This window comes from Pleurodeles waltl, chromosome 6 (assembly GCF_031143425.1).
Source record: "Pleurodeles waltl isolate 20211129_DDA chromosome 6, aPleWal1.hap1.20221129, whole genome shotgun sequence".
In the NCBI taxonomy this organism is placed as follows: Eukaryota; Metazoa; Chordata; class Amphibia; order Caudata; family Salamandridae; genus Pleurodeles; species Pleurodeles waltl.
The window spans coordinates 724,942,143-724,955,872 of NC_090445.1; the positions used below are offsets into that span (position 1 = coordinate 724,942,143).

Below are 13,730 nucleotides of genomic sequence, written 5' to 3' on the forward strand. Positions count from 1 at the left end.
CAAATTCCAAAAATTGTCATTAGAAATTGATTTTTGCAATTTGAACTATTTTTCTAAATTCTTAAAAGTCCTGCTAGGGCCTTGTGTTAGTCCCTGTTAGCATTTCTTTTAGTGTTTAAAAGTTTGTGAAAGTTTGAATTAGAACCTAAAACTAGTTTTAGATTCTTAAAAAGTATTCCAACTTTTAGAAGCATAATGTCTAGCACAGATATGAATGTGGTGGAACTCGACACCACCCCTTACCTCCGTCTTAAGATGAGGGAGCTAAGGTCACTCTGTAAAATAAAGAAAATAACAATGGGCCCCAGACCTTCCAAACTACAGCTCCAGGAGCTTTTGGCAGAGTTTGAAAAGGCCAACCCCTCTGAGGATGGCATCACAGAAGATGAAGATAGTGACTTGGAGGAAAATTCCCACCTACCAGTCCTAACTAGGGAGAACAGGGCCTCTCAAGCCCTGTCTCCAAACATAATAGTCAGAGATGCTGTTCCCCTCACAGGAGGGACCAACATCTCTGAAATCACTGAGGATAATCCCAGTGAAGATGACATCCAGTTAGCCAGGATGGCCAAAAGATTGGCTTTGGAAAGACAGATCCTAGCCATAGAAAGGGAAAGACAAGAGATGGGCCTAGGACCCATCAATGGTGGCAGCAACATAACTAGGGTCAGAGATTCTCCTGACATGTTGAAAATCCCTAAAGGGATTGTAACTAAATATGAAGATGGTGATGACATCACCAAATGGTTCACAGCTTTTGAGAGGGCTTGTTGGGGTTCTCTCCTTTGGGAAATGTTCACTGGAAAGTGTAGGGATAGACTCCTCACACTCTCTGGAAAAGATGCAGAATCTTATGACCTCATGAAGGGTACCCTGATTGAGGGCTTTGGATTCTCCACTGAGGAGTATAGGATTAGATTCAGGGGGGCTCAAAAATCCTCAACCAGACCTGGGTGGATTTTGTAGACTACTCAGTAAAAACACTGGATGGTTGGATTCAAGGCAGTGGTGTTAATGATTATGATGGGCTGTACAATTTATTTGTGAAAGAACACCTGTTAAGTAATTGTTCAAATGATAAACTGCATCAGCATCTGGTAGACCTAGGACCAATTTCTCCCCAAGAATTGGGAAAGAAGGTGGACCATTGGGTCAACACTAGGGTGACCAAGACTTCCACAGGGGGTGACCAAATGAAAGGGGTCACAAAGCCTCCCCAGGGGAAGAGTGTTGAGACATCCAAAAACAAAAATGGTAGAGAGTCTTCTTCAGGCCCCCAAAAACCTGCACAGGAGGGTGGGCCCAGAGCCTCTTCACAAAACAATTTTGGGTACAAGGGTAAAAACTTTGATACCAAAAAGGCCTGGTGTCGTAGCTGTAATCAGCCTGGACACCAAACTGGAGACAAGGCCTGTCTCAAGAAAACAACCACTTCTAACTCCACTCCAGCTAACACTGGAATGGCTAGTCTCCAAGTGGGATCAACAGTGTGCCCAGAGCAAATCAGGTGTCACACTGAAGCTACATTAGTCTCTGAGGGTGGGGTGGATTTAGCCACACTGGCTGCCTGGCCTCCTAACATGCAAAAATACAGGCAGCAGCTCTTAATTAATGGGACAAGTGTAGAAGGCCTGAGGGATACAGGTGCCAGTGTCACTAAGGTGACAGAGAAACTGGTTTCCCCTGGTCAATACCTGGCTGGACAAACTTATCCAGTCACCAACGCTGACAATCAGACTAAAGTACATCCCATGGCTATGGTAACTTTAGAGTGGGGAGGGGTCAATGGCCTGAAACAGGTGGTGGTCTCCTCAAATATCCCAGTTGACTGTTTGCTTGGAAATGACCTGGAGTCCTCAGCATGGGCTGAGGTAGAACTGAAAACCCATGCAGCCATGCTCGGTATCCCTGACCTGGTGTGTGTCAAGACAAGGGCGCAGAGCAAGGCTAAGGGTGAAAAAGTAGAGCTGGAGTCTGGAAAAAGGGCCCAGCCTACCAAGAGAAAGGGAAAGCCAGCTGGGAAACCAGCTGCAACACAACACCAAAAAGAGAACCTCTCTTCTCAGGAAGAAGTTCTGCCCTCTGAGGGAACTGAGCCTATGGAGTTAGAACCTTATCAGGTTGAGCTCTTAGGCCCAGGGGGATCCTCAAGGGAGCAGTTGTGTAAGGGGCAAGAAACCTGTCCCTCTCTTGAAGGCCTTAGGCAGCAAGCTGCTGAAGAGTCCAATGGCAAGAAAACTGGAACACACAGGGTCTATTGGGAAGATGGGCTCCTGTACACTGAGGCCAGAGATCCCAAACCTGGTGCCACTAGGAGAGTGGTAGTGCCTCAGGCGTTCAGAGAGTTCATACTGACCTTAGCCCATGATATTCCCCTTGCTGGGCATTTGGGACAAACCAAGACGTGGGAGAGACTAGTCAACCACTTCTACTGGCCCAACATGTCCCAGAAAGTTAGGGAGTTTTGTGTCTCCTGTACCACCGGTCAAGCCAGTGGTAAGACAGGTGGACATCCAAAGGCCCCCCTCATTCCACTTCCAGTGGTGGGGGTCCCCTTTGAAAGAGTGGGTGTGGACATAGTGGGTCCACTTGAACCTCCCACAGCCTCAGGAAATATGTACATCCTAGTAGTAGTGGATCATGCTACTAGGTATCCTGAAGCTATTCCCCTTAGGTCGACTACTGCCCCTGCAGTAGCCAAGGCCCTCATTGGTATCTTTACCAGAGTGGGCTTCCCTAAGGAGGTGGTGTCTGACAGAGGTACCAACTTCATGTCAGCATACCTGCAACACATGTGGAATGAGTGTGGAGTGACTTATAAATTCACTACACCCTATCATCCACAAACTAATGGCCTTGTTGAGAGATTCAACAAGACATTAAAGGGCATGATCATGGGGCTCCCAGAAAAACTCAAAAGGAGATGGAATGTCCTCTTGCCATGTCTGCTTTTCACTTAGAGAGGTGCCTCAGAAGGGAGTAGGGTTCCCACCCTTTGAACTTCTGTTTGGACACCCTGTAAGGGGACCACTAGCTCTTGTGAAAGAAGGCTGGGAGAGACCTCTTCATGAGCCTAAACAAGTCTTAGTGGACTATGTACTTGGCCTTCGCTCAAGGATGGCAGAATACATGTAAAAGGCAAGTAAAGATCTTGAGGCCAGCCAACAGCTCCAGAAGTTTTGGTATGACCAAAAGGCTGCACTGGTTGAATTTCAACCAGGGCAGAAACTCTGGGTTTTGGAGCCTGTGGCTCCCAGGGCACTCCAGGACAGATGGAGTGGCCCTTACCCAGTGCTAGAGAAGAAGAGTCAGGTCACCTACCTGGTGGACCTGGGCACTATCAGGAGCCCCAAGAGGGTGATCCATGTGAACCGCCTTAAGCTCTTCCATGACAGGGCTGATGTGAATCTGTTGATAGTAACAGATGAGGATCAGGAAGCTGAGAGTGAACCTCTCCCTGATCTTCTCTCATCAAACCCTAAAGATGGCTCAGTTGATGGAGTGATCTACTCAGACACCCTCTCTGGCCAACAGCAATCTGATTGTAGGAGGGTCCTGCAACAGTTTGCTGAGCTCTTTTCCCTAACCCCTGGTCAGACACACCTGTGTACCCATGATGTGGACACAGGAGACAGCATGCCTGTCAAAAACAAAATATTCAGACAGTCTGACCAAGTTAAGGAAAGCATCAAGGTGGAAGTCCACAAGATGCTGGAATTGGGAGTAATTGAGCACTCTGACAGCCCCTGGGCTAGCCCAGTGGTATTAGTCCCCAAACCCCACACCCAAGATGGAAAGAGAGAGATGAGGTTTTGTGTGAACTACAGAGGACCTAATTCTGTCACCAAGACAGATGCCCATCTCATTCCTAGAGCTGATGAACTGATAGACAAATTAGGTGCTGCCAAATTCTTAAGTACCTTTGACTTAACAGCAGGGTACTGGCAAATAAAAATGGCACCTGGAGCAAAAGAAAAGACAGCATTCTCCACACCTGATGGGCATTATCAGTTTACTGTTATGCCCTTTGGTTTAAAGAATGCCCCTGCCACCTTCCAAAGGTTGGTGAATCAAGTCCTTGCTGGTTTGGAGGCCTTTAGTGCAGCTTATCTTGATGATATTGCTGGCTTTAGCTCCAGCTGGCAGGATCACCTGGTCCACCTGAAGAAGGTTTTGAAGGCTCTGCAATCAGCAGGCCTCTCTATCAAGGCATCCAAATGCCAGATAGGGCAGGGAACTGTGGTTTACTTGGGACACCTTGTAGGTGGAGGCCAAGTTCAGCCACTCCAGCCTAAGATCCAGACTATTCTGGACTGGGCAGCTCCAAAAACCCAGACTCAAGTCAGGGCATTCCTTGGCTTGACTGGGTACTGTAGGAGGTTTGTGAAGGGATATGGATCCATAGTGACAGCCCTCACAGAACTCACCTCCAAGAAAATGCCCAAGAAGGTAAACTGGACTGTAGAATGCCAACAGGCCTTTGACTTTGCACAGCACCAGCTCTAAAAGCTCCAGATTACTCCAAGCAGTTAATTGTGCAGACAGATGCCTCTGAACATGGGATAGGGGCAGTTTTGTCCCAAACAAATGATGATGGCCTTGACCAGCCTGTTGCTTTCATTAGCAGGAGGTTACTCCCCAGGGAGCAGCGTTGGAGTGCCATTGAGAGGGTGGCCTTTGCTGTGGTTTGGACCCTGAAGAAGCTGAGACCATACCTCTTTGGTACTCACTTTGTAGTTCAAACTGACCACAGACCTCTCAGATGGCTGATGCAAATGAAAGGTGAAAATCCAAAACTGTTGAGGTGGTCCATCTCCCTACAGGGAATGGACTTTATAGTGGAACACAGACCTGGGACTGCCCATGCCAATGCAGATGGCCTTTCCAGGTTCTTCCACTTAGAAAATGAAGACTCTCTTGGGAAAGGTTAGTCTCATCCTCTTTCGTTTGGGGGGGGGGGGGGGGGGGTTGTGTAAGGAAATGCCTCCTTGGCATTGTTACCCCCTGACTTTTTGCCTTTGCTGATGCTATGTTTTGATTTGAACGTGTGCTGAGGCCTGATAACCAGGCCCCAGCACCAGTGTTCTTTCCCTAACCTGTCCTTTTGTTTCCACAATTGGCACACCCTGGCATCCAGGTAAGTCCCTTGTAACTGGTACCCCTGGTACCAAGGGCCCTGATGCCAGGGAAGGTCTCTAAGGGCTGCAGCATATCTTATGCCACCCTAGGGACCCCTCACTCAGCACAGACACACTGCTTGCCACCTTGTGTGTGCTGGTGAGGACAAAACGAGTAAGTCGACATGGCACTCCCCTCAGGGTGCCATGCCAACCTCACACTGCCTATGCAGTATAGATAAGTCACCCCTCTAGCAGGCCTTACAGCCCTAAGGCAGGGTGCACTATACCATAGGTGAGGGCACCAGTGCATGAGCACTGTGCCCCTACAGTGTCTAAGCTAAACCTTAGACATTGTAAGTGCAGGGTAGCCATAAGAGTATATGGTCTGGGAGTCTGTCAAACACGAACTCCACAGCACCATAATGGCTACACTGAAAACTGGGAAGTTTGGTATCAAACTTCTCAGCACAATAAATGCACACTGATGCCAGTGTACATTTTATTGTGAAATACACCCCAGAGGGCACCTTAGAGGTGCCCCCTGAAACCTTAACCAACTACCCGTGTAGGCTGACTGGTTTTAGCAGCCTGCCACACTCGAGACATGTTGCTGGCCCCATGGGGAGAGTGCCTTTGTCACTCTGAGGCCAGTAACAAAGCCTGCACTGGGTGGAGATGCTATCACCTCCCCCAGGCAGGAGCTGTAACACCTGGCGGTGAGCCTCAAAGGCTCACCCCCTTTGTTCCAGCACCACAGGGCACTCCAGCTAGTGGAGTTGCCCGCCCCCTCCTGTCACGGCCCCACTTTTGGCGGCAAGGCCGGAGGAAATAATGAGAATAACAAGGAGGAGTCACTGACCAGTCAGGACGGCCCCTAAGGTGTCCTGAGCTGAAGTGACTCTAACTTTTAGAAATCCTCCATCTTGCAGATTCCCTGAACCTAAGAATTTAGATTCCTGCAACTTAAAGAAGAAGAGGACTGCTGAGCTGAAAAACCCTGCAGAGAAGAAGACACCAACTGCTTTGGCCCCAGCCCTACCGGCCTGTCTCCCTCCTTCAGAAGAAAACTGCTCCAGCGACGCTTTCCCTGGGACCAACGACCTCTGAATCCTCAGAGGACTGCCCTGCTTCCAAAAGACCAAGAAACTCCCGAGAACAGCGGCCCTGTTCAACAAAGACTGCAACTTTGTATCCAGAGGAGCAGATTTAAAGACCCCTGCAATCCCCGCAAGAAGCGTGAGACTTGCAACACTGCACCCGGCGACCCCGACTCGACTGGTGGGGAACCAACACCTCAGGGAGGACCCTCCGGCGACTCCGAGACCGTGAGTAACCAAAGTTGTCCCCCCTGAACCCCCACAGCGACGCCTGCAGAGGGAATCCCGAGGCTCCCCCTGACCGCGACTGCCTGACTCTGAAATCCCGACGCCTGGAAAAGACCCTGCACCCGCAGCCCCCAGGACCTGAAGGATCGGAACTCCAGTGCAGGAGTGACCCCCAGGAGGCCCTCTCCCTTGCCCAGGTGGTGGCTACTCAGAGGAGACTCTCCCCCCCCCCCCCCCCCCCCTTGCCTACCTGCACCGCTGAAGAGACCCCTGGGTCTCCCATTAAAATCTACTGGAAACCAGACGCTTGTTTGCACACTGCACCCGGCCGCCCCCGCGCTGCTGAGGGTGTACTTTTTGTGTGGACTTGTTCCCCCCCCCCCCCCCTCCTCCCCCCCCCCCCCTCCTCCGGTGCCCTACAAAACCCCCCTGGTCTGCCCTCCGAAGACACGGTACTTACCTGCTGGCAGACCGGAACCGGGGCACCCCCTTCTCTCCATTGAAGCCTATGCGTTTTGGGCACCACTTTGAACTCTGCACCTGACCGGCCCTGAGCTGCTGGTGTGGTGACTTTGGGGTTGCTCTGAACCCCCAACGGTGGGCTACCTTGGACCCCAATCTGAACCCCATAGGTGGTTTACTTACCTGCAAAAACTGACATTACTTTACCTCCCCCAGGAACTGTGAAAATTGCACTGTCCACTTTTAAAACAGCTAAATGTGTTTTATGTAAAAAGTATATATGCTATTGTGATTATTCAAAGTTCCTAAAGTACTTACCTGCAATACCTTTCAAATGAGATATTACATGTAGAATTTGAACCTGGGGTTCTTAAAATAAACTAAGAAAATATATTTTTCTATAACAAAAACCTATTGGCCTGGAATTGTTTCTGAGTGTGTGTTCCTCATTTATTGCCTGTGTGTATGTACAACAAATGCTTAACACTCCTCCTTTGATAAGCCTACTGCTCGACCACACTACCACAAAATAGAGCATTAGTATTCTCTTTTTGCCACTATCTTACCTCTAAGGGGAACCCTTGGACTCTGTGCATACTATTCCTTACTTTGAAATAGTGCATACAGAGCCAACTTCCTACACACATGTTGTGCATTATCCTGCCATCTAGTGTTGGGCTCGGAGTGTTACAAGTTGTTTTTCTTCGAAGAAGTCTTTTCGAGTCACGGGACCGAGTGACTCCTCCCTTTCGGCTCCATTGCCCATGGGCGTCGACTCCATCTTAGATTGTTTTCTTTCCGCCATCAGGTTCGGACGTGTTCCTCTTCGCTCCGTATTTCGAATTGGGAAAGTTAGCTAAAGTGTTGAAAATTCAACGGTATTGTTATAGCTCGGTACCGGGTTAGTATTAGTGTATCGGCACCGACATCAATACCGCTTCAGCTGGGCTTCCACTCTTCACCGAGGCCTGGTTGGCCCGACCGCACCCATTGTCCCAGACTAATGGACCGGACCCCCTTCCGTTTCTGTCCTAAGTGCCACGCAAAGTATCCTTATACAGACCAGCACCGGGTCTATAATCTGTGTTTGTCACCCGAACACAGCGAGGATACCTGTGAAGCTTGCCGAGCGTTTCGATCGAAAAAGACCTTGAGGGATCGACGCGCAAGAAGACTGCAAATGGCGTTGAAACCGAAAGAACAGCTCGACGTCCAAGAGGAGGAAAGTATCTCCATCCAAGAGATGGACTCTGATGAATCTGAAAGTGAACGGCCCTCGAAGGTGCAACGAACCGTGAGTAAACCTGCCCCGTCCCAAACTCAGGGTCATACCAAAACACTTAAGGCCATGGGGACGCCACCATCAGCAGGCCATGGCTCAACCCACCGAAAGGAAGGTGACCAAACATCGGCACCGAAAAAGGCCAAGGAGTTGCCGAAGACTTCCGACTCCGGTCGAGAATCGGGCACTGAACGATTTCGATACCGAGTGATTGAATCGACCAAACCCCGTAAAATCTCCTCTGAACCGAAAAAGACTATAACAGCAGAAACTTCGGTACCGAAAAAAGCGGCCTCGGAGCTGAAAAGATGCTCTTATACAGAAGAGCAGGGACTTTCCAGCCAACTCAAAGAAAGACATTGATTCGAGCAAGAGTTAGGTATGGAAGAACCGGACCATACACAACAGAGGTTACATATTCAAAAAGAGACTGGCAAATTCAGGCTTTACCTCCACTCAAATCGAAAAGGAAGCTTGCTTTTCAGGAAATGGAAATTGAACCAAAGGCAAAAGTGGTTAGAGACAAATCACCACCACCAATGGTCTCACCACAACCATCCCCACCGCACTCACCATAATTGTCACCGGTGGGAACACCTATAATGCAGTCACCCACACATACTGGAATGACCCAGGATGATACTGATGCGTGGGATTTATATGATCCACCAGTATCTGATAACAGTCCAGAAGCGCAAGCCAACCTCCTAGCAAACGCCTTGAGCAGGACATTCATCCCGTATCACGAGTGGGAACTCGACCAACAAGTTCTCAACCAACTTTACCAAAAGTGGGGCAAGCCAAATCTGGATGTTTTTGCCACATACAAGAACAAGAAATGCACATAATATGCAAGCTGGCATCCCCAAAAAGGGTTGTGGGGGGAAATGCCTTTTTGATGAGATGGTCAGGAATCTATGCCTACTCTTTCCCCAGTTTCCACTCATCCCTAGAGTGAACAACAAAATGAAAGCAGAGGGATGTCTCTTCCTAGTAGCACCCAGGTGGCCCAGGCAGGTCTGGTTCACAGAACACCTTCTGTATTCAGGTCAACCACATGCTCTACTCAGACACCAGTCCTGCTGACCATGCACCAGAGCCAAGTCAGGCATCCAGGTCCTTCATCTCTACATTTACTGGCCTGGCTCCTGAATTCCATAAATACTCCACATTGAGTATTTCATCTGAATGTAGAGAAATATTGACCAAACACAGAGCGGACACCACCAATAAGACATATAAACTAAAATGGAAGTGTTTGTGATGTGCTGCGGAAGGAGTCCATCCTATGTCGTCACCCCCTTAGCAGATACTTCCTTATTTATTACATTTAGCAAAATCTGGGCTTTCTTACTCCTCAATACGGGTACATGTGGCGGCAGATTCAAGATTCTGCTGCTCTCAGCTCACCTCCTCACTGAAAGATACCAATACTGGAGAACTACAGTTACAGGTAAGTAACACATTTTCTTCCTACCTACCCTTCCTCTAGACTGAGCTAGATTTGGAAAGCATAATGAGCTGAATTGCTGCTGTAACCTGGATTGTCAGTACCCGGCAGAGAAGAACATAACTCACTAAACAGCATAAACATGGCCCAACTGATTTAATGACCTTCATAATGGACAGGCATTCATTTATGTGTTCAGGAATGTGAAGTGTTTAGCTGTTTAATGGTCTCCCTTAATAGGAGACTATTTGATCAGCTGTCATGACCCTTGCATCTTTGTATTCTTTGATAACAGTGTGATGCGGTTTACGGTAAAATGAGTTCTTGCTAAAGTCTATACAATTGATGGCTCCTGATAATCCCTGATTTGACCTGAACCATGGCCTGTTGGATATAATATTGGCTGTAGGGTAAATGTGATGCCACAGTATAGGACAAACTATAATAATGTTTAGGGACCGATCTCGGTCCCAAACGCTACTTGGATCTTCTGCTTAGACTCTTTCAGTGCTGCATTTAACTATCTGAAATAAACATCCATTTCAAAAGTAAAGCACAGATTTCGAATTGATTATGCTGAATTTTGTGTACTGCATCAGAATATAATTGATTTTTTTATTTATCTTGTACTCTTCCCCCTCCTGTAGTAAGACTTGATTGTTTGCCATGTGTGTTTAAATAATAAAAAGGGGCGGCTTTATTACCTTATTCAAGTGCATTTGTATAGCAGCCCTGGGGCACCAGTGCTAAGCAACACCCACATAGAACAGATGCATCAGTATGTATTGATTTGTTTCTGCTAAGTTTGGTTTTTAATTGAATTTAAAGATAAAAGAAAGGTAGATTGCTGATTTGTTTTTTTTTTTAAATAAAAGAAAAAGTGCTTCACTTTAAGTTCTAAAGATATAAGCATATGGAAACCCTGTGTTTTAAAAGTGAAAGTAAATTAATGAAACTTATGAGGCAGATATTCAGTAGTACTGCTTTTCTATCCTTGCAGTGTTCATTGGTGTTTATACCTTCCAGTGTGAGGAAGTTAGTGTAACTACAAAACCTTTTCCAGGCCCAACCCCTTATTTTGTTAGTTTGAACTACCATACTGTTTTATTTTTATTTGTTACATTCTATGTTCCAGATGTTTCAGGTTTATTAATTTTTGGGAGATGGAAAACGAATCCTGAACCCTGAACAGAGGTTAAGAAACTATATCTGAAACGCAGGATATGAAAAAGTCAGAGCTTCAAACATTATACAGTGGTGTCAAATAGACCCATGTACTTATGCTACCATCTTTAAAATGTGGTATGCTAATACTTATGTTCTTTTCTTAATATTTTATTATTTTGTACCCCCCCAGTAGGGAGTGGCGCAGGGCAGACGCACGTGATGAGCCACCTTCACGGTCTGCAGGTGCTGATGTCAAGAGTGGAGATTCGCCTGTAAAACGTGTTTTAGATGATGACCGCCCATTGAGACGGGGTCTTGATGATGACCGCCCATTGAGGCGGGGTCTTGATGATGACCGCCCATTGAGGCGGGGTCTTGATGATGACCGGCCATTGAGGCGGGGTCTTGATGATGAACGGCCATTGAGGCGGGGTCTTGATGATGAACGGCCATTAAGGAGAGGTCTGGATGATGAAAGACCACCGAGACGTGCAGCAGATGAAGATAGAGGATCTTGGCGTTTAGGAGATGATGATCGGGCTCCGAGGCGTGGATTGGATGATGACAGAGGCCCCCGTCGGGGGTGGGATGATGACCGTACATCAAGACGACCTTGGGATGATGACCGTGCACCAAGGCGTGCTTGGGATGAGGATCGTACTCCTCGTCGTGGACTGGACGATGACAAAGCTCCCCGTCGTGTGATTGATGATGACAGAGCTCCTCGTCGCGGTTGGGATGACGACAGAGCTCCTCGCAGGGGCTGGGATGATGGCCCCAGGCGTGGCCTGGATGACGACCGTGGGCCCAGGCGTGGCCTGGATGACGACCAAGGGCCCAGACGTGGCCTGGATGACGACCAAGGGCCCAGGCGTGCTTGGGATGATGATCGTCCTTCCAGAAGAGGGAATGAAACTGATGACACCTGGAAGCCTTTAGGGAGACCAGGTAATGAAATATGATTTTTCTTTTGTTACCTTTGAATTGCAATTAGCTTGTAGCCACAGCAGACTTACTTTGCATGTAATATAAAGAGCTTACTCCATTTGCCTCAATATCAGTAACCACTTGCTTCTTTTGCAGTGATTGAGTTGGTAAAATACTTCGCTTTCATTTGCAAGCTTTGACCTCTATGCTGAGGAAATGTACTAGCCTTTGGGTCTATTTAGTCCTTGTATTGCTCTAATTACTTTTTTGAATGCCATGAGACCATTGTTTTCCAACCTCCCGTATAGATCACTTTTTCATCCAACTCTACTCCTCACATACACCAAGAAATACTTACTATGTAAATATCCACCAGAAAAATGTGGGATGCTTCTGATGGATACTGTATTCTACCAGCAGATTACTCTCCTACCGAATCTTGACATAACTGATGGGCCAGCATTTAGCACCATCTCAGAGCCATATAAGGTGCCATCCTGTGTACTGATGATAGTTCTGTATTATATTTTCAGCTGCTTTCAATGTGGATCAATAGTGCTCTCCTTGGGTTTTCTGTACTTGCAGTGTTTGAAGTGTAGGTCCTGGTTTTAGTCTTGTTTCTGACTACCTGCTTGATCTGGTCTTAAGTTCATCTTTCCCCATGGATCAATTCTGTTTATTAAAGTCTCAAGCCAGCTGCAATTTTGAAAGAAAAGAACAATAGTAACCCAAAATAAACACTCCTCCCCTGATCTGATTCCTTCATAAGAGGTAACAAAGTGGTCTGTAGTGGAAGTGTGTTGTGGCGATTGGTGAATGTTGAGATGAGTGCGATGACCAGGCAGATTAGGTTGAGGTGAAATTGTCTGGGTTTGATCTCTGAGCAAGTTGGGCAGTTTTAGATGAGCTTGGCAGGTTAATATGTTGAATTTGGTGGCAATTACGTGAATAAATGGTGCCCATAGGCCAGGATAAGAATCGTTCTGCAGGTCAACAGCTAAAGACAATTTTCCCATACCCAGTATGAACCACAATTTTTTTAACCAGGTGGTGTTATCAGGAATCCTATTGGTGCCCCATAAGGAAAGAATCACCTGATGTACTGCCCTAAATGCCAAGGCCATTTGTTTCCCTCTGTGAGCAAAGTGGGAATGTCAGTGGATTACAAGGGCCAGGAACCTCTGGATCAGTGGTTTTAAAGGCATGATCTTTGTTGTCCAGAATGCATTCCCAGTAATGTCCTAGTTTCGGACAATCCCATAAAGGTGGAGCAAGTTCGTAGTACCCCAGCACCCCCTCCAACATTCTCTTGAGCGTTCAGGGTTCCATGCCTGGATACATGCTCTGGTTAAAAAAAAAATACCGTAACACAACCAGAGAGTTTAAGGGAGATTAGAAACATGTATTTGGTGGGAATCAACCCACACTAGCTCCCTACATCTAAAGCCAGTCAACACCGAAAAGTATGGGGTTCACCAATGATATGGAGCTACAGTCACGAGAAATTATCCGTGGGCTCCTAAACCTCGCTGGGTGTCGAAAAAGAGGGGTGTGGGTGCTGTTGGGGGGGGGGGGGGGGATGGAGGGGGGATGGGGTATTTCCTTTACAGACTAGGTGGTCTCACACACTATATAGTGTAATGCTTCATCATTTGACCACCTAGCCCCACCCAGGTAGGACAGTGCCACCTGGGCGGACTCAACCTCACCGTTAAAAGAACGGGAGGGAGTGCGTAAATATATTGTTATCTGGAGTTATTGGGATCCAGCTAAGCTAAGGGAATATAAAAACACCTGGGCAGTTACCAGTGTGTGATCTAAACTTTTAATAGTGGTGTCTGCTGGTGTATTAAAAACAAGGATGGGACACCTCGGTGAAAGTGAGTACTCACTGGGTCGCCTATCTAAAATCCTACCTGGGTGGGGCTAGCTGGTCAAATGATGAAGCATGACACTACATAGTGTGTGAGACCGCATAGTCCGTAAAGAAAATACCC

At 47.4% G+C, this 13,730-nt stretch overlaps 1 protein-coding gene across 2 annotated transcripts in view; it reads left to right on the forward strand.

The window, feature by feature from the left end:
* Positions 1 to 13,730, forward strand: part of EIF3A (eukaryotic translation initiation factor 3 subunit A) — a 541,057-nt gene that overhangs the window by 409,353 nt on the left and 117,974 nt on the right. Inside the window, exon 19 of one of the 2 annotated variants that reach the window (XM_069239244.1) lies at positions 10,997 to 11,754. In XM_069239244.1, coding sequence (XP_069095345.1) covers positions 10,997 to 11,754 — 758 coding nt within the window. The remainder of the gene's footprint in view (positions 1 to 10,996; positions 11,755 to 13,730) is intronic. The other variant, XM_069239245.1, reaches the window with a different exon arrangement.